The sequence below is a fragment of the Motacilla alba genome, chromosome 4, assembly GCF_015832195.1.
Source record: "Motacilla alba alba isolate MOTALB_02 chromosome 4, Motacilla_alba_V1.0_pri, whole genome shotgun sequence".
Taxonomy (NCBI): Eukaryota; Metazoa; Chordata; class Aves; order Passeriformes; family Motacillidae; genus Motacilla; species Motacilla alba.
The window spans coordinates 32192436-32214760 of NC_052019.1; the positions used below are offsets into that span (position 1 = coordinate 32192436).

General features: G+C 39.2%; 1 protein-coding gene across 3 annotated transcripts in view; it reads right to left on the minus strand.

Moving 5' to 3' along the window:
* The window catches only part of WWC2 (WW and C2 domain containing 2), a 95791-nt gene that overhangs the window by 12877 nt on the left and 60589 nt on the right, over window positions 1-22325 (minus strand). For all 3 annotated transcript variants that reach the window (XM_038134299.1, XM_038134301.1, XM_038134300.1), the window contains 11 exons: window positions 21215-21457; window positions 16499-16588; window positions 14971-15578; window positions 11426-11549; window positions 10530-10610; window positions 10360-10446; window positions 7088-7280; window positions 5330-5500; window positions 4508-4614; window positions 3285-3483; window positions 1144-1308 (listed from right to left, as the gene is read on the minus strand). In XM_038134299.1, the coding sequence (XP_037990227.1) occupies window positions 1144-1308; window positions 3285-3483; window positions 4508-4614; window positions 5330-5500; window positions 7088-7280; window positions 10360-10446; window positions 10530-10610; window positions 11426-11549; window positions 14971-15578; window positions 16499-16588; window positions 21215-21457 (2068 nt within the window). The remainder of the gene's footprint in view (window positions 1-1143; window positions 1309-3284; window positions 3484-4507; window positions 4615-5329; window positions 5501-7087; window positions 7281-10359; window positions 10447-10529; window positions 10611-11425; window positions 11550-14970; window positions 15579-16498; window positions 16589-21214; window positions 21458-22325) is intronic.

The window sequence follows — 22325 nt, forward strand, 5'->3', positions numbered from 1 at the left end:
TAAAACAATTAGCTTTACTTCCTGTTGAAGACCTACATAGGCAGAAGGCTAAGGTGATTTTTTTTGCCAATACTACTAATTTCCATTTAGGAATTAAATTCCAACACAGGAATTAAGATGAAGGCTAGCTTCTGAATTCAGCCAATAATGTATCCAATTGTGTAAAGATTGTTAGAAAACAATCTGCTATATTTCATTCTGGAGGGTATATGGAATAGTTATTTCAGTATGTAGGTATTGACTAAAGATTTATTTTTTTTTAGGCCAATGAGAATCACAGAGAAGTGATGAACATTAATGTTCCCAAATGATTAAGGCAAATGCCTCTAACTGAACAGGGGAATTACAGCATAAGTAAAGTATTACCTTAAAAAAAAATACACTTGTATGAATAACCTGTAGAAACTAAAGAACAAAATGAACTGCTTTTTCTAGGGTATCCGTGATTAAAATCTATAGAGCTGGTAGTCCACACTTAAAACTTTAAACATATGATTTTCATAGTTAGTTTAGCAGCAGCAAGACTCACAATTTAAATATTTTTTTTCTTTTTCCATGCTACCATAGATCTAGAGAGACTGGAGAACTTAGCTGCCAAAGCCATGTTTAAAACCCAGCCCTGAGGCAGCGCTTGCACATCTTTCAAAGATGCAATTACAGCAGGATTTGGGCTGCCTAGGTTTAAAACCAGTTGAGATACAAAGCGAGATTTAAAATTGATGACTGAGCTCTTTCCACACTGTTACCCTTAAATGGTTGCATTATTAAAATATGGTAATGCAATGGCATTTTACAGTGAATTCTATTTCATGTTGTAACAAATTGTTTTGCTGTGAGAGTGCTGGAGTTGCTGACGTGCAGGGAAACGCTTTATGCAGACAACCAGCCCAGGCATCTCTGTTATTTCTCTCCAATAGGATGTATTTTTGCCCTAGCAGAGGTGTTTTGCAAGAGTATGCAACTCTGCTGAAAGTCAATTCTACTATACATCAGCTCAGATAGGGAAGGACTCTAGAGAAAGCACAGGCTCTGCCTCTTGCAGGGAAAATCAGTACACTACTCGGTGTCATTAATGCTTCATTCCCAAGAAGTTAAATGACTCTTTGGTTAATAGCTCTTCATCCCAAGTGTCTTTCCTCTTACCCTGCAGATGTATTGGTTCCGCTCGCCTGGAGAGAAGGTTTGGGAGCGCACTATCATGCTGTTCCTGACAAAGGGACGCTGTCTGGAGCTCCAGCTGCCTCTGTCCTTGAGTCGGACTGCTGTGTTCTCGTTAACCGATTCCTCAGTGTTAGTCTCTTTATCAACCTATGAAAAGGAATTTAATGGGTAAGATTTACTATAACCAGATACGTGCCCCCACATAGTTTCTGTGCCTTCAGACTTCACTAGCATTCTCATTCTCTTGTGGTGGATGGAAAAAGACCAGCGGCAAAAAGCACCGTGCATTTACAGAGAAGCTATTCTAAGTAAAGAAATACAAAATTCCCAAGAGGCTTAAGAGTGTGTGGAGAGGCTTTGAAGGTACTCTTTGAACCCAGTAAAGCCGAAGCTTTTGCAGAAAGGCCTTTGCTGCTTGGCAGATGGTTTGATGCAAACACAGTGCAAGTGATGTTTTGCTTTGCCATTTGCAGACATGATTATTGCACATTTATATTTACTTTGCTTGGTATTTGCAGAAGAGCAAGGTTCTGCCATGCCTGAGATGGTGCCTGTGCACACTGAAAGGGGGCAGCTGGGAAAGTTACACTGCCCAGGTCCTTCCAGACATACTGCCATACATCCCCAAGCCTCAGCAGCAGGGCTGCTTTATGCAATCTCTAGAGCTTCACCAGCCTTGTGAACCCAGGGAAAAGACACTGCTGGCTGCTGCCCCTCAGCACAGCCTGCTGCCTACTAGAGTTGTCCCACATGTGCCGGAGGGAGCCTCAAGTGGCCCCATCCCTGTGGGTGGCACAGCCTGTGCTTACTTCCATGCTGCAATCATCCTGGCTGCTGAGCTGGACCAAGCTCTGCAGGAGCTGGAACATCCAATGTTACTGATGTGCAATGGGGCTTTTTCTTCAACTTGGGTAATTTAATGAGGTTCACGGTTTTCACAGTGCAGGAGATAAATACAGTGACCTAAATAGCACAACAGCAGCCCTGAGAGCATGTTGCATATAGAGATCTATGCTGTGTCTGGCTCTGCAGTGGAGGCTGCTCATTTCACTCTTTGTCTGGATCCACCCAGCCCAGGCTTAGCAAAGCACTTATGTGCCTGTCTAACCTTCACATGTCGTCCTTGCCATCTCCCCTTGCCGAGTTAGGGCTTTGATCTATATTTACTTGCTACCCAGCAGACTGTCAGTCCTTTTAGTACCACAGCCTTAGCTCATTTGGCATCTCGCCACATTAATTGGAAGTTAATTACAGTTTCCAGCAAGTCCACTGAGATGTTAAACTTTTGTATTGTCACAAAGTTGAAAGAATGAGATGCCACTCTTCATCTTTTTACTTCAGTTACTTTATGGAACTTGTGGGTTTAAAACGTGCAACAGTGTTTTTATTAAGATGCAGAAAGATTCTAAAAATTTTATTTCTGAGAGTGTGCTCCCATATCAGGGATATGTTTACTAAACATTTACTAAAAGTGCTTTCCGGAAAGTGGAATATAATTTCAAAAACAACAGTTACCAAGAACATGGAATTAGAATTTGCTTTATGGAGTGTGTGGGTACAACACTACCCTCAATTGTTCAAAAGTATACACAGTTTTAATACACATTTTGGAATTTTCTGTTCATTAATCTTTTGTCCTTTTTTCTGCTAAGACAGTTCTTGTATTTCACACCCAAAAATTAGGGGAAAAATATCCCTGCATTGACTTAAAGATCTTGATCTTTGTCATGTGTTCTTCCCTGTTAAGCAACAACTCAGAAAAAAAGAAAAGGAAACAATGAAACAGATGTGCAGGAATATTTTAAATATGCACAAGCTGAAGCTACTGAACTACTCTGGTATTTTGAATGTCCTCCATATGCAACAAAAAAGTGAAGATAGAGAGTCTTGGTTAACTGTCCTGGACTTAGAAGTCCTGCTTAGCATGCCTGTCCAATGTCCTCTTCATAGTTCAGAAGTGACCACACCAATTTTGTTCCACATACAAACTGACAAGTGCTACAGCAAAGGCCTCATCAAATTGTAAATGCATAGATGCAGCAGACTTCTATATTAATTGCTCAGAAATAAATTTTTTTTGACATAGTAAGATACTGCAGGAATGTGAATTTTAAGATATTCACCAGTGTTAGAATTACAGCAGCTTGCTGGCTTTCCTGGGCCTCATCACTGTTCTCTCTGTTCTTGTCTCCATCTTCATTCATTTCTGGTGCATCCATGAGTAACCCCGTGTCATCATTACAGTCACCTTTTACTTCCAGCTTAATGCCATCTTCCTCTTCATCCACAATTTCATCAGAAGCCTCTGCGAGCATCTCTAGCCTGTATGAACAGAAGTAGCCCAGGCTTATTATGAAACTGAAAAAGAGAAAGATACCAGAAAGCCCAGACCTGCACTAATGTGTAAGGGCATGCATTTTCCTGACAGGGAAAACAACTGTCATCCAAATGCTTCCACTAAGTTCATGTGAAGGCCCCTTTCATTGCTGCCTCCAACAAAACCCAGCACTACTACAGTTCACCTTCAAGGTCTTTATGACAGCACTGCACTATACTCAATAGCTGTAATGTTGATAATGTTGAAGGACTTCTGTTATAAGTTCATAAAACAAAAAGCTACTACCCTTTTCCCCCCAATAAAGCATGTATTTTCTTCTACACTGCAGCTAAGAAATCGCACAATAACAGAACTCAAATAGCAATTTAGCAAGAAATCTGTTTCTTGGGAAAGCTCACATTTTCTTTAGAAACAGGACCATCAATGGAAGCACACCCACACTGACTTTGTCAGACAGCAGCTCGCTTTTCATATCTAACTGCTTGCCTGTTACAGTTAATGCAACTTTAATATTTTATATTTTGCTACACTCCCAGTGGCTTCACAACCCAGGTGGTTTCACAGGAAGATGTACATGGAAAGGAGGAGCGTTGGCAGTAGGAGTTCTTAAAGCAGCTGAGACTGTAAACCTAAAAGAATGTGAATAAGTTGACCATATAAGAGAACAAGAGAAAGAGAGAAATTGACCATACAAAGAGAACAAGACTTTACTCCAATTCCAGTGGGGGTGAGGCACTGGAACAGGGTGTCCAGAGAAGCCATAGATGTCCTGTCCTTGGAAATTTTCAAGGCCAGGTTGGATGGGGTGCTGACCAGCATGTTCTAGTGGAAGGTGTCCCTGCCCATGGCAGCAGTATTAGACTGGATGATGTTTAAAGATCCCTTCCAACCCATACCATTCTATGAATCTATGATCTCCAAAAGTACAGCCCTTCTGTTTGTCTAAGAAGAGGAAGAATGAGCTGAATCATTCGGGCATGAATAGTGAGGGAGGAAAAGTGTCCTTACCAGTCTTCCCCAGAGGCCCTTTGCTCCTTCTCCTCGTCTTCAGCCAGCTCTTGTTCTACTGCTTCCAGCTCAGCAGATGTCCTCTCCAGCAGAGCTGACACAGCATCCTACTCACAAGGACAAAGATGAAACCAGAGTTGAATGATACATAACAGGTAGGAAAATGACAACTCTTGCAAGAGCTGCATTACTCTCCTGCTGCCTGATGTCAGCAGACACAATGACCCCCCAGATCACAAGGATAAGGGGTTTGAATTGTCAGTGTATAGCACATTGAATGATTACTTTTATATAGGGTTAATCTCAATGAAAAACAATTGGTTTTAAAATGACAATGCAATCAAATATACTCCTGTCATCCTTCAATGTATTTTCTCATCTTCCCTCTCATACTTGTAGTGTTCTTAGGTGAAAAAGTATGCTTTTCAAAGTTACATTTTATATGCAGTTCTCTTAAGAAGGGATTAAAGCAGAAAAGCTTATTTAACCAGGAGAGTTAGTATGTTTTGCATAAACAGCATGTTCAATGCAATGGCTTTGAGTATGCAGACTCAGATAGTTAATAAATAGCAATTTTTAATGTATGCATATGAAAATAAATGACACACTTAAGGACGCTCTTCAATAACATTCTTTCTGAAAAGAAGCACAGCTGAAGGCCCTACTCACACAAAGTCACTCTAGACAAAAGTGCCTGCAAAACAGGGCCTTGGACCTTCAGGGGGTGGCAGTTCACACATTCAAATAACTACAAAGCAATGGCACAAATGGAGTCTCTGGCTTTTTTCTTGCTGTCACAGTAACAGCCAGCTCATCACTCACCAAGTCCAGTGAGTCCAATGACTGTGATTGCTTGCTTAACAGAAACATGTATTCATCATTTTGTTCCTTGGGTTTTTTGCCAGGACTCTGCTTGCAAGGCAACAGGTTGTACCACAGAGTACAGGTCTCATCAGAAAGTGATAAATCTGCCAGGCTGATCTGAGTCCCAGCCTGTACAAAATGAGAAAAGGGAAAAATTATTTAAATTTGTTCTGTTTCCTACAAAACATTCTACTGTACTCATCATGCAAAACAGGCAGCACAAATTTGACATGAACCTTAATTCCCTTTCTAACTGAACACTTTTCTATTTCCCTCTACTTCCAGTTAAAAAAGACAAATAGAAGTACGTGGAAATGTCCCTCATATTGTCCATTCTGCCATCTCTTATTTCAGTCTGCAGAAATTGCTCCCCACACACACACCCCACACCACACCACAGCATTGCACACACCTGCTCCAGTGCATTCAGTAATGAAAACCTGTGCAGCACCAGCTTGTGGGACAGCAAGTGTCACATGAATTTTCAGCTGTCCCACCACAAAAATCATGCATGTGACAAATAATGGATGACCTTGCTTGCTCTAACCAGGGAAGAAGGAGATGAAAAGCCAGTAAAAGAGATTAAGAAACCCTTTCATTTGGACAAATGCTGGCATCCACTGAGTTGGTACTCTGGGAAAACTTCTGAAGTACTCATGCTTGTGCCTTGGAGATTAAAATCCTTTGTTCTTTGGCAAAGCATATTATCTTCACAGCTACTGGGCGGCACACATAGCTCTTGCCAAGACTCTGGTCATGTTGTCCAGGGCATTCTGCTGGGGATGGTACTCCCAACTCTTTCATTTGATCTTTGGAATAACTCTTGTCTTCGTTGGGGTTTTTTGTTTTTGTTGAGTCCTTTCTTCACCTTTGTATCCGGCCTGAGGTTGCATTTTTGTTCTGTTGCCCTTCCCTTTCCTCAGGGGAAAACTCTTACATACTGAAAACGGCCAACACATTCCTCAGGAATTAACCTAACTTCTACATTCTGAAGGTGAGGCTGTTTCACAATAGTCAGGGCAAATGAACCCCAGCAGATTCCAGCAACTCTTCAGCGTGTGGCAACTGAAAAAAATATCACTGTGCTACTAAAATCCCTCTTGTGGTGAAAAACGAGATTTGAGTTGTACCAGACCATGCAAAAGCAATTTGAAAGTAAATGAAGCATCACTGATTCAGTGATGACTACGATTAACAACATTTAATGTGACAACTTCCAATGGGCTGATGTATAAATGTCATGCTTTTTATTTCAATAGATCATAAAGACTAAAAAGGTGTCCATCATATAATCTAAAATAATGTCCAAAATGTAATTTAGTTTGTTCTTTGTGACAAGCGGTGACAATGGGGATTTGCTCTCGGTTTTTTTTACTGTGGCTCTTCTTCAGTTTTTACTTTAAAACCTAGCATTAAAGTAATCTTGCATTGAAGTTTGCATTTTATTATGTATAAAATGGCAAAGATGGAATATCAATCTCTAATTAAAGGGTTAAAGTAGTGTTAGAATTATCAAAATACCTTCCATCCAGGATTAGATTCTGTACCAGGAGTTTCAGAGAAAGGCAGTGTTCTAGGTACTATAGCAACAACTGAGTTATGCTTCAGACTTGGTCTCCAAGTGCTGTGGAATTTTAGCAGCCTTGACCATCAAAATAAGAGGGGACACTATAAACAAATGCATGCCAAAAAAGCACCAGAAATAAAACTGCATACCAAGCATTCTTCCCGACGACTCCTACTGACAGCACAAACATCTACTCTCAGTGTCTTCTGTAGCAGTGCTACTTGAGAAATGGCTACTCTGAATATCTCGTTGAATAAAATGGTTTCCATGGCGGGATGAACTTTAGTGCGGAACAGACAGCTGGTATCAGTGGAGGATGGAAGGACTGCTATTCTGATATACCTGCCAGAAACAAAACAACATCTTTACCTCTGTTTAAATTGGCATTTGCTAGTGATGCATGAGAGAAGTTCATCCCATCCATTTAAGGACTGCATAGCAAGAAAATGGAACAGTAACTTATCCGTGGAATGGAAAAGAGGTGACAAAGATGAGTGAGGAACTCCCTTGCAGAAACATTCCCAAGAAGGCATTTTTGTGCCTGGTAAGGTAGTAGTAGCAAGAGAGGTAGCAGTTTCTGACTCTATCCAAGTTTAGTACTGTAAACAATGAAGATTATGTCACAGGTGGCAGGAAACATGTCCTTAATGTTAATTTTAAAAAATGAGAAGAACTGGGGTGGATGCAAAAATTAAATTCTTAGAATATTGCAAGCAGCACTGAAAAGCAGTGATGTCTTTTAATCTTTTAAAGAAACAAATCAAACAAGACTTCCAAAGAAAGCAGGAAACTAAGGAAAGCAAGGAATAAAATAGCTAGGGCCATAGCTGCTTAAGATCAATTCATAACATATTAAGTGAAACTTGGAAGAATGCATCTTGCAAGCCTAAACTGAAGCACAGAGAGTAACTTGAAATTGTTACAAGGCTGCATTCATTTCATACAACCAGTAGGAATGGATATTATGTGGATAAAAGTTGTACTAGCTAACTTGCAGGTCTCACTTTAGCTGCACCTCGACACAGTAAAGACATTTTTAATGCAATTTGTATGTGCTATTTACCTATTGCACAGTTTTTCATACACACAAATGAGCACAGTAATAGTTTAACATTTTTTCTGTGCCTATCTATTAGCCTGTTTCTGGTACTGGCTTTAAATATAAATGGCATTTACTGGAGAGTAGAATGTGATGAAGCTGGCTAAAGCAAGAAGAAAGAGTGGGTCAATGTAAATAATTCTGGAAAATACTTTTTCTCTCAAAATTTATAGCACTACTATTATATTTTCTGACTTCATGCACAGTTTCATAAATTTTATTAAAAACTTAATTTTACATTAGTTAAATCGAAAGAAATTAGGTCTGTGAGAAACACAATTTTTTTACCTAAATTTGGGCATAGTCTTTATTTCCCAGTTATGCCAAACTTCTTGGAATAAAGAGCAAAATCTAGGTTGTTTGGTTCACATGTATAGCCTGGATAGCAGGTATCCAGCATTTTGACATGCCAATCCTGAGGTGAAGTGGTAGCATATTGTAACTCCAGTAATGCTGCTGCTGTATTCATGTAACTGAAGGTGAGCAATTGGCAGTCTACTGAAAACAGCCATTTTAATAGACTAAGCAATTAAAAACATTTATAAAAGAGGTAGGAATAGAAGATAGAGTGTATAAAAAGTATGTTTAAAAGGTGGTTCATTAGAACTTTCTTTTAATAACTGTTTGGCAATTAATTGGCATCAGGCCAAATGAAGGGTAAACGAAGTGAAAGATTGTTCTCTCACTTTGTTGTACAGGAGTGGTTACTTTCATTTTAATAAATAAACTGAGTTAATCGATGAATCAGATTTTACTGTGACAAACCTGTGACTTCTCAACTGATGAAGAAGTGACCCCGACACAGTAACTCTTCAACTGTGCTCTATCTGGGCTAAAAGTGAGCAGTTTTTACAGTATCAGTAACACCTCATGTCAAAGCTATTCTTCCATGTGTAAAGGTTCACTAAAGTACTAATTTATCCAACTGACGTTCTAGGAAATGCAGCTATAATGTAGTATCTTTTTCCAGACCCAATTTTTATTACTGTATGTATCTGTACAGATTATACATATATGCACATAAGTGCAAGTGACAGAAAAAAATGCTATTTGCAAGGTCCTGCCTTCACCCTGCCCCTTCTTCCTCCTTGTTTTGTGCAGCTGTAATTTCATCAAATCTTTTTTAGCAGCAGCAGGTCAGGACTTCTTGACTATTAATTATAACTTCACACTTTAATTCCTGAAAAGATGCCTGCTCTGACCTAGCTTTATGTTACTGAACATTTTTTTGCCATTCTACATGATCTACTTTTCCTCTCACCTGTGTCAATTTATTCTTCTATAGTTTTTCTGTTTTCTTGTGCTAAATGTTAGTGGACTCGGAAGGTCAGCAGAGGAAAGACTACTTCAGAGAAGGAAGGATAGTAGTAGAACAACCATTTGTTATTCACAAAAACAAACAGAAAAATCCAGCAAGCACCCAGGCCTCTATCCTTAATGCATCCTTTCCATATCCAGTGACTTCCTATTTATCTGTCAATCAAATTTAAAGCAATGGGATACAAAGGGAAAAGAACCAGCAAGAAAACGAATTTTTTCAAGGATTGATTATATCCTACTCCAATCTTATTAAGCTTTTCAACAGTTTAAGGTAATCTTACAGTCTGTCAAAAAGCTTACTCAAGTACAAGTGTCCCCAAGGCAACCTGTAATTATTTATACAGATGAGAACTTTGGATTAGAAACTCAGTGGTAACATATTCAGGCTTTTCTGTTAATTCTGTTCATTTAGACTTTGCATGTTGGTCCAATTTGACTCAAGAACTATTTCTTAACAGACCCGCAAGCTCTAGTTGTTAGGGATGGTGTGTCTCAATGTAACTGTGCCTGTCTGCTTGCAATTTATTAAGTTACCCCTTTCCTTTAAAAGCTCACTTAAAAGACAAATGCTGCTTTAAATACCATTTTACATCAAAACCACACATAAATGTAAAAAGACAACATTCTGAGCTGAAAGGATGCCAAAGTATCAAAAGAATGGTTTTAGTAAATACAGCATAGCTATTTTACACTCACAAAGCTGAAATGTTTGGAAGCAGTAGATAAAAACACCATTTTAAAATCCTTTTTTATTCCAGTTTAGTGGAATGTGCAAATTTCCTGATAACATCTTATTCTTGCAGCATTGCTGGAATATGGAAATACTAAATACTACACATTACATAAATACTACAATGCTAAATGCTACAACAGTTTGAAAAGTTTTGTATGTATTTCAGTGCTCTTAAGCTATAAATCAACTGATTCCTTTAGAGAATTTTTAGAATTAATTATTAGACCCGTATATCTCAACACTCATATCTCAGTGGTTGTTTGACTTACACCTTAGAGCCAAGGGGGACAGGAAATGCTGGGAGGTTTCTAAGCCGTACTATGATTATCACAAAACTTGAATTGCTGTGGTCATATCTGTTAAAGAAAGGAAAACACAAGGGAAGTTTACTATTCACACTTATGGATCAACAGAAATATTCCCTTTGCTGGTCACTCACCTGAGTCCTATTTGTACCTGAGCAGCCTCTAGAGTTGTTGCATCATCTTCACTATATACAGTGTCCTCAGTTTCATTTGGTCTAGGAAAACCAGGCAAATACTCAAATTTTGGAAAATTATAGTTAGCTTTCAGCAATTATTAAGATATGCATACACAGAGCATATATCCATTTTCCTAAACATGCTGATTTAATTACAGCATGCACTCCAAATAAGAATTTCAGAGCCTACACAACAACAGTGCTTGTTTTAGGGACAGTTGCTGCTGGAATAGTTTGACAACTTCAGCAATGATTCAGAAAGGCCTGAGGCTGATTACTGAAGATTACAGGCAACACTATATAAACTAGTATGAAGAGTCCTATAGAAGTTGTCTGGTCAAAAAATAACAGCAAATTTGTTTCTTATAACCTGACCACTGCAGTGAACATTAAGCCTCAACCTGGATTATTTTAATACCAGCATTACAACAGAGTTTTTTCATGTCTTTTCTATAATCTCTTTTTAAAAATAAAAACATTCCAAGAAATTGCTGTGCAATTTCTTAAAAAAACAAGGAGTAAAAACAGTAACTCTGAGTATTGACAATAGAGTCACATGGCAGAACCTGCATAGTTTAAATTAAGCTTTTCTCTTGGGAATGCTTCTAGCAAGAAAAAAACCCCAAGATTATAAAGAAGTATATTAATGCTATTCAACCAAGCTATACAAACACAAAAAATAACGCTCAGATCAAACTCCATTGTTTGGCAAATATGCCTTCCTTTCCATCTGAAAATACAAATTATTTCTAAAAAAGGCAGGGCTGGTTAACAACTTCTGCAGGTACTGTGTAACTGATCATAGATATATTTAAATTTTTGGTGGAAAGACTTGCATGATTTCTCAAACCTACTGTTTCACAGAAGCTTCATATACACCACTATCTCCAGCTACGGACTCATCAGACACAGCAGCAGATACACAAGCTGTTTTCTCCTCAAGCAGATGACCAGCTGTTCTTCTTGGTAAATCACCACCTACAGAAAGGAAAAAGAATGAAAACTAGTCCAAGAGATTAATAGTCAGAAAGAGAGATGAGCATAGCTTAGAAAGTTGTCACGTTGAAAGCGGTGACCCTTAGCTGAGTATCACAGAGTAGTTTTGTTCCATATCATTAAACATTCTGAGACTGTCCTGCTGTTGCTACATATTCTGGCTACAGATATAACCAGACTGATGAACTTGAAAATGTACTATTAGTTCCTCCCAGAGACACAGACTCCTCTGATCACCCTTATGCATTGAGCTAGTTATTATCCTTCATTATCAGCCCTCATTTTCCTGATCTTTAAACCAGTATTTGCCACGTTCACACTCAGCACTGTGGTAACAATGCTGCTACATGCCAAGTGCTTGCCTACTGTTTATTAAATATTCAAAAGTCAGACAGACATCCTCTCCCCGGTGATATAACTGCTAGAAATAAAATCCTCTCTGGTTTACTATCATCAAAAACTTTCTCTGCTACAGGCTTTCAATGACTACTTAGCTTTAATCTCCAACTTGCATTCATATGCGAGTGTCATGCCATGAAGCCACATTCAGCAGCACAGCAAGCTGAGGGCCTATGCAGTCCTTTTATCTGCCGGGGCTGAGGATATTGGTATGCATTATCATCCCCATCTGAATCATGACTTTACATCCTGTTAAGATGTTACAATTTAAGGCTCTAGATTAGATGATTGATTGCTGCATTTGTGCTTTTATTTATGGCAGTAGGAATGCTTTTTCCTTGATGATGAAGTGCTCTTTCCCTTCCCCCTCACCATGTGAGGGGTGAAGGTGATGACATGATTTATTGATTACCCTTAGGAATTACCACGGCAGCCTGAATTGACTTTGACAATGACAGAGACTGACTGTGGAAGAACTACAAGATATTCCAACTCGGTTTCTGACAGCAGAGGCATGTGCAGAGGAGCAAATATCTCTATGGTTCACCTGTACAGAAGTCAGAGAAGCCAGAGAAGCAGGTGAACACTGCATCTAGAGAGCCAGTACAGATTACATGGCAATAGGAGCTGTACTACCTTCGAGTCTTTGTCTATACCCAAGTTAAGATTCAGCAGTATTCAGATTTGTAGTTCTGTAAAAACTTATGTGTGTGGGCTGCAATTTTCAATGCAGGTTTAGTGCCTCTGGCTGAGTTTGTTCAAACCTTCCCATTCAGCATCACAGCAGTTTCAAGGATGAAACTGGTGTAGAAACACTGAACAAACCCCAGATCTGTGTCTCACTGTTAATCACTGAAGTCTCACCATGAGGCCCATTTTACTGTGGAAACCAGAGGTATTGAAGTGTAATTAGTTAATACCTGGCTATTCAAAATTCAAATACTTGTTTTGGCAGCCTTAATACGAGTTAAAAGATAAATTGTATTATGCATATGGTGCTACATGGGGAAGTATCATTATGAAGAATCACAGAATGAATTTACATTTTAAAACCATAAGTACTTATATAGACTTAAAAGGCAAGCACTCAATATCCAGAATAAGAGGTCCTCAAATAGTGAAAAAATGTTAGAGAACCACACAATGCCTTTGAAAATAATGACCTATAGAAATTTATATTTTTTAAATCCTGATTTCACATAGCCCAAAGTGTTCCCAAATTCCAAGCCATTTTGAATTCAGCTCTCCAACTATGTGAGCTGCAGACAGATTACAAATACAGACTGAAAATTGTTGTTAATTTGGAAAGGATACGCTGCTGAAATACAGGCAGGAAAATTAATTATTGTTTCAAATTTTTATAATACGGTTCTAAAGTAAAATAACTACTGAGCTACACTATCCTGAAAAGACAAAGGACAAAAAGACCTCCTCCCCCCAAATTCCCTTTCAACTTTGCATTTTACAGGTTCAGACCATTAGGACATCAGTCAATTTCTTGTTTTCTTTCTGCATAGTGAAACAGAGTGGGGCCTCCCAGCTTGTACTAAGCACGCCATACCTTTCTCTTCTGGTGCCACATTGCTCTGGCCAACATTGAAATTACCACAGTACTGCAGTAAGCTAATCTAATTAGACAACAGATGTTACAACAGTTCCTTGAGAGAATTAAAAAATAAAAGCAAATTTCTCATTAAAATATATAACTGTATGAACATGATAAGATAGTTGTATTAAAAATTTGAAAACTCCAAGCGTAAGGGTTCAAATCTGGTAACAAATCTGGACAATGCTCAAGAGCTAGGCCATGTTTATTCTCTAAAACACCAAACTCCTTAGTTAGCTGCTTCCCTACCAGCTCAGAAATACAGTTGGAAATGCCAGGTACTGACCAGGTTTCAAATAGGGCTGCCAGTGCTCAGCACTACTGGAAATCTGTCTCACTCAGTTCTTCCTTGAGAAAACAGAGTGTAACATAAACGTGAATGGTTTGCAACATACTTGAAGACAATGACACAGAATGACACTAGAAAAGAATAAATGTGCAGAGAGAGCACAACATACTGTCAGCCCGAACAAAAGGCAGCAAAGCGAGCACTCCAAGATTGAGCATGAGCCATCCTGACAGCTGGGATTTTTGAAATTCTGGCTCTGCCAAAGGTTTTGACAATATAAGATGATTAAGTATGCTGTATGGCTTTTGATACAGACCAGAAGTGGAATTCATCACACCTAATTTAGCCACCTCAAAGTTAAAGTTAACTAGTAACTAAGGATACCTTGATAACTCACAGTCATTCATCCCTTCTTCCTTAAAGGGAAGGATGCTTTAGGACAAGATGTCACATTCTTTTGGAAGTTACCCACAAACTGCAAGGGGATCCTAGACTCACTTAGGAGCTCTGTTCTAACTTGGATAAAAAGCTAAAAGCTGTGAAATTCATGTTAAAAAATGGGGAAACTCTTACTGTAATGCAGTCACCTGTCTTTCTCAATTCAAAATGAAATGCAGATCTTTCAGTGACAGCAGGCTCAAATAATTAGATATACATCACACATAATTTACAGTCCAAAAGTCTCTTTCACAGAGGATGTCATTTTGTAATTTAATCTTCAATGAGAAACAAAGTATCTGATTTCAAGTTACCAAAAAACCAGCAGTGGCTATTTGCTCTATATCCATACATCCTGATACAACCTAGGAACACCATGCATCCTCCATGCTTTCAAAATCCAGCTTCAGGTTTTTGTGCTATTGTTTTTGTGACAGATTGCGATACATCAACTTACTTCCTAAAACAGCTATTGAAAAATGTGGACAGAATCAGGGTGATTGCAGCTCTCTGCAGCCAAAACTAGAAGATAGGTAACATCCCTCAGAACATGCAAGTGCATGCTGATCAAGATACTCTTTAGTTACACGAGGTACCTCCTCATTTCAAGAGCCAGCTGTTAATTTTCATGTTGCATATGCATTTGACGTTAGTTTTTTTTTTTTAATTACCTGAACTTCCTTCGCGTAGAGAAGGCAGCGGCTGCCTAACGTTTAGACCTTTATCATCTGTAGGAGTCTGAGATCCTGCTCTGGCTTCAGAGTCCAATAATATTTGGTTCTCGCAGAAGCTAATGCCTGCAAAATCACCTGAAAGGTCAGAGTCTTCGAAGTCCGTAGTGAGGTGATGCAGAGGGGAGTTTTGAGCTGACACTGAAAATGCAGCTTCTAAAACCAAAGGGGAGCCTGGGGGGGACAAGGAGGAGAGTGAGGATCTGGAAGACAGTGATGTCACAGATTTGGGAGGTTCAGTCAATTTGGGATGGTCTGCAGCTGAAGAAGAGTCACTGTAACCGAGTCTCCCATGGGAACTGACCACTTCATTTTCATGAATAGTAGTGATAGGCCCCGAAGGAATGTAACCAGTTTTTTCTTGCAATATGAAATCAAGTTTGTACTGATAGTCCAAATCTGTAATTTGATCGCCTTGGTTATAGTAGAGATCCGTGGAGCTGAGCGAGTTTAGCGACCCTCTACTTGATGTGGTCAGAGATCCCCGGCTGGATGCCAGGGATCCCAAGCTGCTCCCTGAAGACACAGATAACGTACTAGCTGAGAGGCTGCAAAGAAAGCACAAACACATGCTGATGTTACTAAACTAAACCAGCACAAAACAGAACAAAGAGAGGGAAGCTTGACTGAAACTGCCTTGTAACAGATTACAACCAAAGGCTGCTTGGGGCATTATGTTTTTTAAGCACCTATACCTGGCTTAGCTCAGTGTGCCCAACCTGCACACTACCAGGGCAATTTATCCAGCCTTTGGCCACCTGCCTAAACCCCTTTTCTTCTGGAGAAGGCTGCAGATTTGACAAACTGGTCTGGCAGTAACAGCAGCCTTCTCAGCTGTTATATCCCATTGGAAACCTGCTCCACGCTGATGTGGTTGCTCATGTGGTCAATGTGACAGCACAGGGATCCCCAAGATGGAGCTTATGACAGCAGAGGAGTGTTGCCACCTCTAGAGCAATTCATCCAGCCTACCCTATGCCCAAGCACCTGGGAAAGATGCTAGACAGACAATTTATAGCAGAACTGCTTCCCATCTGCGTGATAACACGCGCTCCACGTGCCCAGTAAATCCAACTATGTAAATTATGGCAACGGCTGTAACATGCAATCTTGTCCTGTTAATAACAGGAGATAGGGAGTCCTGCCAGGCCAGAGAGACTGAGTGTCACTGCCTTGGTTCTGGAGGACTGCTGGGAAAAAATGTCAGGAAAAATAATTCAAACGGGCCCTTCTAAATGCTTAAATATATTTACTGAACAATAACAGAACTATCAACCTAGAAAATCTGCAGAAATTATAAAAGCACACCAGGTTTGCGTGGTGACAAAACGCTTGAAGCTATTACATTTGCATTTTCCTAATTTGATATATTTTGCTGAGCTTCCAGCTAAGAGATAAACCTAAGAATGAAGTTGAGACATCCAGGTATACTACAAAACAGGTTTTACATCATGCAGTAGAGTCTCACCTCCTAAGCTGTGAATGCAAATAGGTAGTTAACTTTGTCGTTTCTTCAAGTTTCTGTACCAACTCTTTTCTTCTCTCCTCCAATTTTAATCTGCAAAAATATGTACACATTAGTTCAGGAAAGCATTACAGAATAGGCTAGAACATTTTATAGATAAAAAAGAAACAAAGTGAAGATCCCTCATTTTTTTATCAGGTTGCCAGTGACTAAACTCCAAAATACTGTGTTAGCTCTCAGTCTGATCATAAAACCCCAACTGCTTCAGCAGAGTGATGTTACCTGCAGAATACCAAGCACTGTAACAAACCTGCTGAGTGTACAAGTGAGCACAGGGTTGGGACATTCACACTGTACCAAGGGGAACATGCACCCAATAAAAGAGTAACAAATGAGCACTGGGAAAATAGCTGCAACTTCAGGATAATAAGATCTGCACTCATGCAGTTTTTAAAAGCCATACTGCAGACTCCCTCCTCACTTAATATAGTTCCACAAAAAAAAAACCAAAAACCAAAAACAAACCCAACAAAACTAGGAAAACCAAAAGAACATCAATACCAGTAGTACCAGTATTCGTTTTGATAATTTTAAGTTTAAAATCAAAGCGCTCCCTTTAATTTCATAATCTTTATATAGAGATAAAGCACAGCAAATCAAAGCAGCATTCAGTGAAAGGTTCTGAGATTACAGACCATATTTAGGAGTCCTTGGTAAAGATTTCTACGTTCCCAACAGCTTTGTCAGCACCTCAGAGCCACACAGCATTGTAATGCTCATCATAGAGTTCACCTTTATGAGAAAGCAGGATTTATTGCCTCCTGCTTTGTTATCTAGAACAGCTCTAATGCCACAAAATGGGGAACTCTCCTATTCCTCTTGGCTAGGAGAAACAATTCACTAACCTTTAGAGTGATTTCCCCCCCTCTTTTAATTCTCTTTTATCACTCCATTTACATTAAATAAATTGCTTTCTTTCAGTGGATTCAGCTAAAATCCTCCTGTAGTTGTGGATTACTATATTCTCCTCTAGGCCTTGCTCAGTCAACTGATACATCGCAAGTTCTCCAGCTACTAATCTGAGAAACAAGAAGCATCAACCATTGCGTTCTTACACAAAGTGAATTCACTGAATTAGATACTCAAGAGGCCTCAGAATTCACTCCCTTTGAACATCAGATACCAGCAAAAAGACATTAAGTCCCTGATTCAGCAAAGCATGAAAAGCACTTGCTTACACCCATGCTCATTCAGTGAGCAAATCTGGGTTATGCAAAGGTGAATAAGTTACCCCGAGGTCAGCCAGGGTGTGATTTCCACTCCACTGCCCATGCCACATGTGCTCTCACACTGCAGTGATGTGTTCATCTGCCAATACCTGCTAAGGCTGTTAAAAGCATACACAGTATTTCATTCTTTGCTCAGGAAGACATACACACAGGTTTCCACACCAAGAATTATGTTCATCTATAGTATCAGACACTCTTTCCAATAATTTTACTATTTATCAATGCTTTCTGTCTTATTTTAAAGCCTAATCTATCCTTCTTTTCCCAAGCAACAGTGCTCTTCACTAGATCTTTTGTGGCTTTTCAGTAGTGAACTGTGATTTTTTCCTCAAGGAAGAGGGATAGAAATTGCTCTGTGATCAACTACTAATGGTAGAAGACTAGGAAAAAAATAAAAGCTTAGGAATTTCTCTGACTGAAGTCCTCAGAAAAAGCCACCTCGAGAGAGACACTATAGCAAATGAATTTCTACTACTGAACTAAAAGGTTTCATTGGTTTTTGTCTCAAAAGCACAATTAACAGTTTGTTTTGCTTTCTTAAGGAGGTTGATAAACATAATTTATCACTTACAATTTAGCACCTGAAAAAAATTTCTTTCCTAGAAGTAATTTAATCTACTAGTAATTAAATACAATTGTTAATACCTGCAGGCTAATGTCAGAAAGATGCTAGTCACAAATCACAAACACAAGCCAAGTGATGAATCACTTGTGGAAGGTTGAGGAAATGCAGGAAGTAATTTTATTATCTCACAACAAACTGAGATTCAGGGAAAGTTTTTTCATTCTACATCTGGCCAAATGGAAAAAAAGCCCAACAACCCCACCTCCAAAATTTTCAGGTAATGAACCTTCCCTCTTTATAGCACAAGCAAGAACTATAATATCCAAAAGCCCCTTTGTAAACACCTAAACAACCATTGTGTTATCTGTTCTGACACGGGCCTCTCTCGGTCTCTCCTGTTTGCACCACTTCTATTTAAATTAACCTGTTCCTCCTTGCAGGAGGGACTTCAGTCATCTTTCTCTTTAGATCTTAGATTGTAACATTGCTGAGAGAGGCAGAGAATCTTTAAAGAAAATACATAAAAAAGGTTATGTGCACATACCTAACCTTTCAATGCAAACTTAGGTGGACACGTTTGTGACAGACACAAGAGCTGGTGCCCGTTTTGTAGGCAACAGCACAATCAAGTACTTAAATCACAGACCTGTTCAAATGGCTGTATTTACTTGGGAGATACTGCCAAGGACTAAAGCAATAATGGAAGTCAGGGGCAAGAAAGTAGCAAGTAGTTCTCAACAGTTCCACAATCCAGTTATTTCTACACAGTTGCTTTAAGGCTTCTTAAAGCAGCCAGAGTATGCCCTGTCTGTGCCTTTTTGAAGTTGATATGTTATGATCTACACCCTCCTCTGTAAATTGAATCCACATACATCTACTAGTGGCAATTTCAGCATCCTGCTCCAAAATAACCCAAGGCTATGCTATAATGTTTTTGTTTTAAGTCAGAGCACGTCTCCTGTTTCTTTCCCTTTAGAAATAAAAAAACCCAAACCACTAAACCAAATGAAAGAACCCTCATTGCGTTAAGCTCTGGCACAATCCACAGCTTCTTATACTGCTGCTTCATTATCAATACCTGTGAAAACACTGCAAATTGAAAGCATTCATGAAACCTCATAGAAGAAAATGGTAATGCAACAATAGCACAATAATTTGAAGATGTCATAGCTTCTCCACTGAGAATGGAGAGGAGAATCTCCCTCATCTCCAAGGAACAAAATCCTGTTGATTGATCTGGTACAATTAAATGTATTCTTTTAAAATTAACATTTCAGAAAAAGTTTCATCATCTGAATCCTCCTGAAAAAGAAGACTTGCTTTATGCTTGTAGTATACAAACCAGAAATAATCCTCAAAATAGCCTTGTGTGAAAGAATTTATGTGCTCTGAAGTCACCAAAGGAGACAGTTTTAATATAAACAGTTGAAGCTAGAAATTCACTGGAGATTCACTGGAATAAGAAAAAAGCAACCCTGAAGCTACTGTAAGTGTTACTTCAACCAGCAGTGCACAACATACCGTACATTAACTTCAGGAAATAAAGCCCAAATACTCCATATTTTCAGGATTAAAAATCAAAGGAAAAAAGTCTGAGGAAAAGAGAGGGGGGAAAAGGAAGCTCTAACAACTCATTCTGTCACTACGCATGGAAAATTCATTTCTTCTTGACAATGGGGCACAATTTTACTTGCCCTTGGTACTCGAAGTTTGGCAACTGACATGTATGGGAAAACAGTCAGGTGCAGAACTTACTCTGCACTAAAGCAAATCCCAACCACAAAATTCAGACACCAGCTACTTATTTATAGCTTGAGTCAAGATTTAGCTATACAACAGCATATTATCAGAATCTTACATTCAATTTACATTACAGCAGGTAGCTTCTCCTGTGAAAATATAGTTCCCTTCTTCTAAAACGTATTTGGATTATTAATATAGTGCAGTTTAAACTATTAGAAAGTGTAAAAATGTTTAAAAAAATCTTGTGTAATACACACATTTGTACTTCATAAGCAAAAAAACTTCCTTGTTACTCAGCTACAATTTAGGACTCAGCTTCTCATCCTATAACAGGAATTTGGCCATACAGCACACTGGAGCAACAGCAGGCATTTCCTAGTAGAGTGAAGTAAGAAAGGCACACAACGCTGATTGTTTTACCTCAGTAAGGCATACTACACTGATACACACAATGACATTTTGTGTTTATTGCATTTTATGTGGGCTAGAGGTGCCCCTAAATTTATTTCCACTTACAGCTGATGAAAAGTCCATTTGTGACAGTCAGCTTTGATTTTCTCAAACTCTGAATACAGCTAAAAACAATTTATTGTGAGAGTAGCTTCCCTAACTAGTTAGGTAGCAGCAAGTTAGGGAAAGTTTTGCAGCAATTATCCTTCTCATCTGAACTTTTTGGGGTTTTCCCCCTTTTGGTTGCATTTTTGTTTGTAATAAAACTCCCAATGAAAGGCTTCAGATGTTGCAACAATCAAGATAATCTTTGTAACCTGAGTTCAAACCGTTTACAGCTATTATCAGAAACGAGTGAGTGATGTATTGCCTCCCCGCTGGTGTGTTGACATTCCTCAGTTATTTAACATCTGTCACAGGCATTTTCATGCTGGTAACAAATGCAGAGCAACTGATACTGCAGAGCAGATACTGGGTGTTCACATTCTCTCACAGTACTGAAGACTTCTTTGTTTTTCTGCCCATTGGGCTAATAACAAATTTAATTAAGACCTACATAGAACAGTCACTGAAGGAAAAGAGCCCATCAAGGCATAGTTCAGGGTCTGCAATGAGTACAAAGGTTGCATTGCAGAACACAGCATTTAATATTAGCAAAAAGCAAGCACTTACCTTTCAGCAAGTGCTTGACTGGGTGTGCTTTTCACAGACACCAGCTCTTCCTCAAGCCTCTTCCTTTCCGCTTCCAGCTGCTCTAGCTCATCTTGAGTACGTTTGCGTGGTGTAATAAACTGAAGCTCCTTTAAAAGCTCTTCTTTTTCATTGATTAGCATCAGTTTTTCCTTTTCCACATCCAGTGCTCCAGGCCAGGCTTCACTATCTAGCTTAGAGAGTTCAATCTTCAAATTAGCCATGCTAAAATAAAACAAAGCAGATTTACTTGAGTCCAACACAGCACACAAAGCCCAGGAAAGAGAGAAGTGATACAATATTTTGAAACATATCAGGCTATAACAACATTTTATACTCAAGGCCCTACTTCTAGTTTTGTTTCACAAGAACACGGACTATGCCAGAGAATCAGGCCACATACTGAGACCAGCAGCAACACACATATGCGTTAAAAATGAGTTGCTGCTATTCCAGTTCAACTAGAAGTCACAATGTTACCAAAAGCTTTATTGAAAGCAGTCTGTCTGGTAACATAGCAGTGGCACCATGCTTTACTCATTCACGAGTATGATGGATTTCTGCCTATGCTGTGGGAGGCTGACGGCTCCTCAGAAACAGACACGGCCACGGTGAAAGAATGTGCACCACAGCAAGGTGCTCCCTTTAGCAAATCTTAAGACAAAAGCATTGCTCTTCTAAGCAATTAAAGAAAAAGGCAATACAACAGTAGCTGCCTAAAGAGAAAAGAGATGAACTCAACAGTTTGAGTTCGTGCCACTGCTGTTCCCATTGCAGTAGTGAGGAGATCAAAACCACCAAAGCTCCTGAAACCCTCAACCCATTTCCAGAAAGGTCTGGAAGAACAGACTGCTCATGATTGCTAATTTGCATAGAAAGTGAGAAATGTAACTCTAGGGCAGGGAAAGCTTGGCTATAAACAGGTACCCCCACAGGCACCCCAGGACCTTGGACACCCCATCAGATGGATTGAGGCTGGGGCCAGGGCTGGTGATGTTTGTTTGTTTCCTTGCTCTCTTTCTTCTTTTCTCTCCCTTTCCAATTTCATCCTGCCTCCTATTCAAAATCCATCACCACTTGCTTATACTAGGAG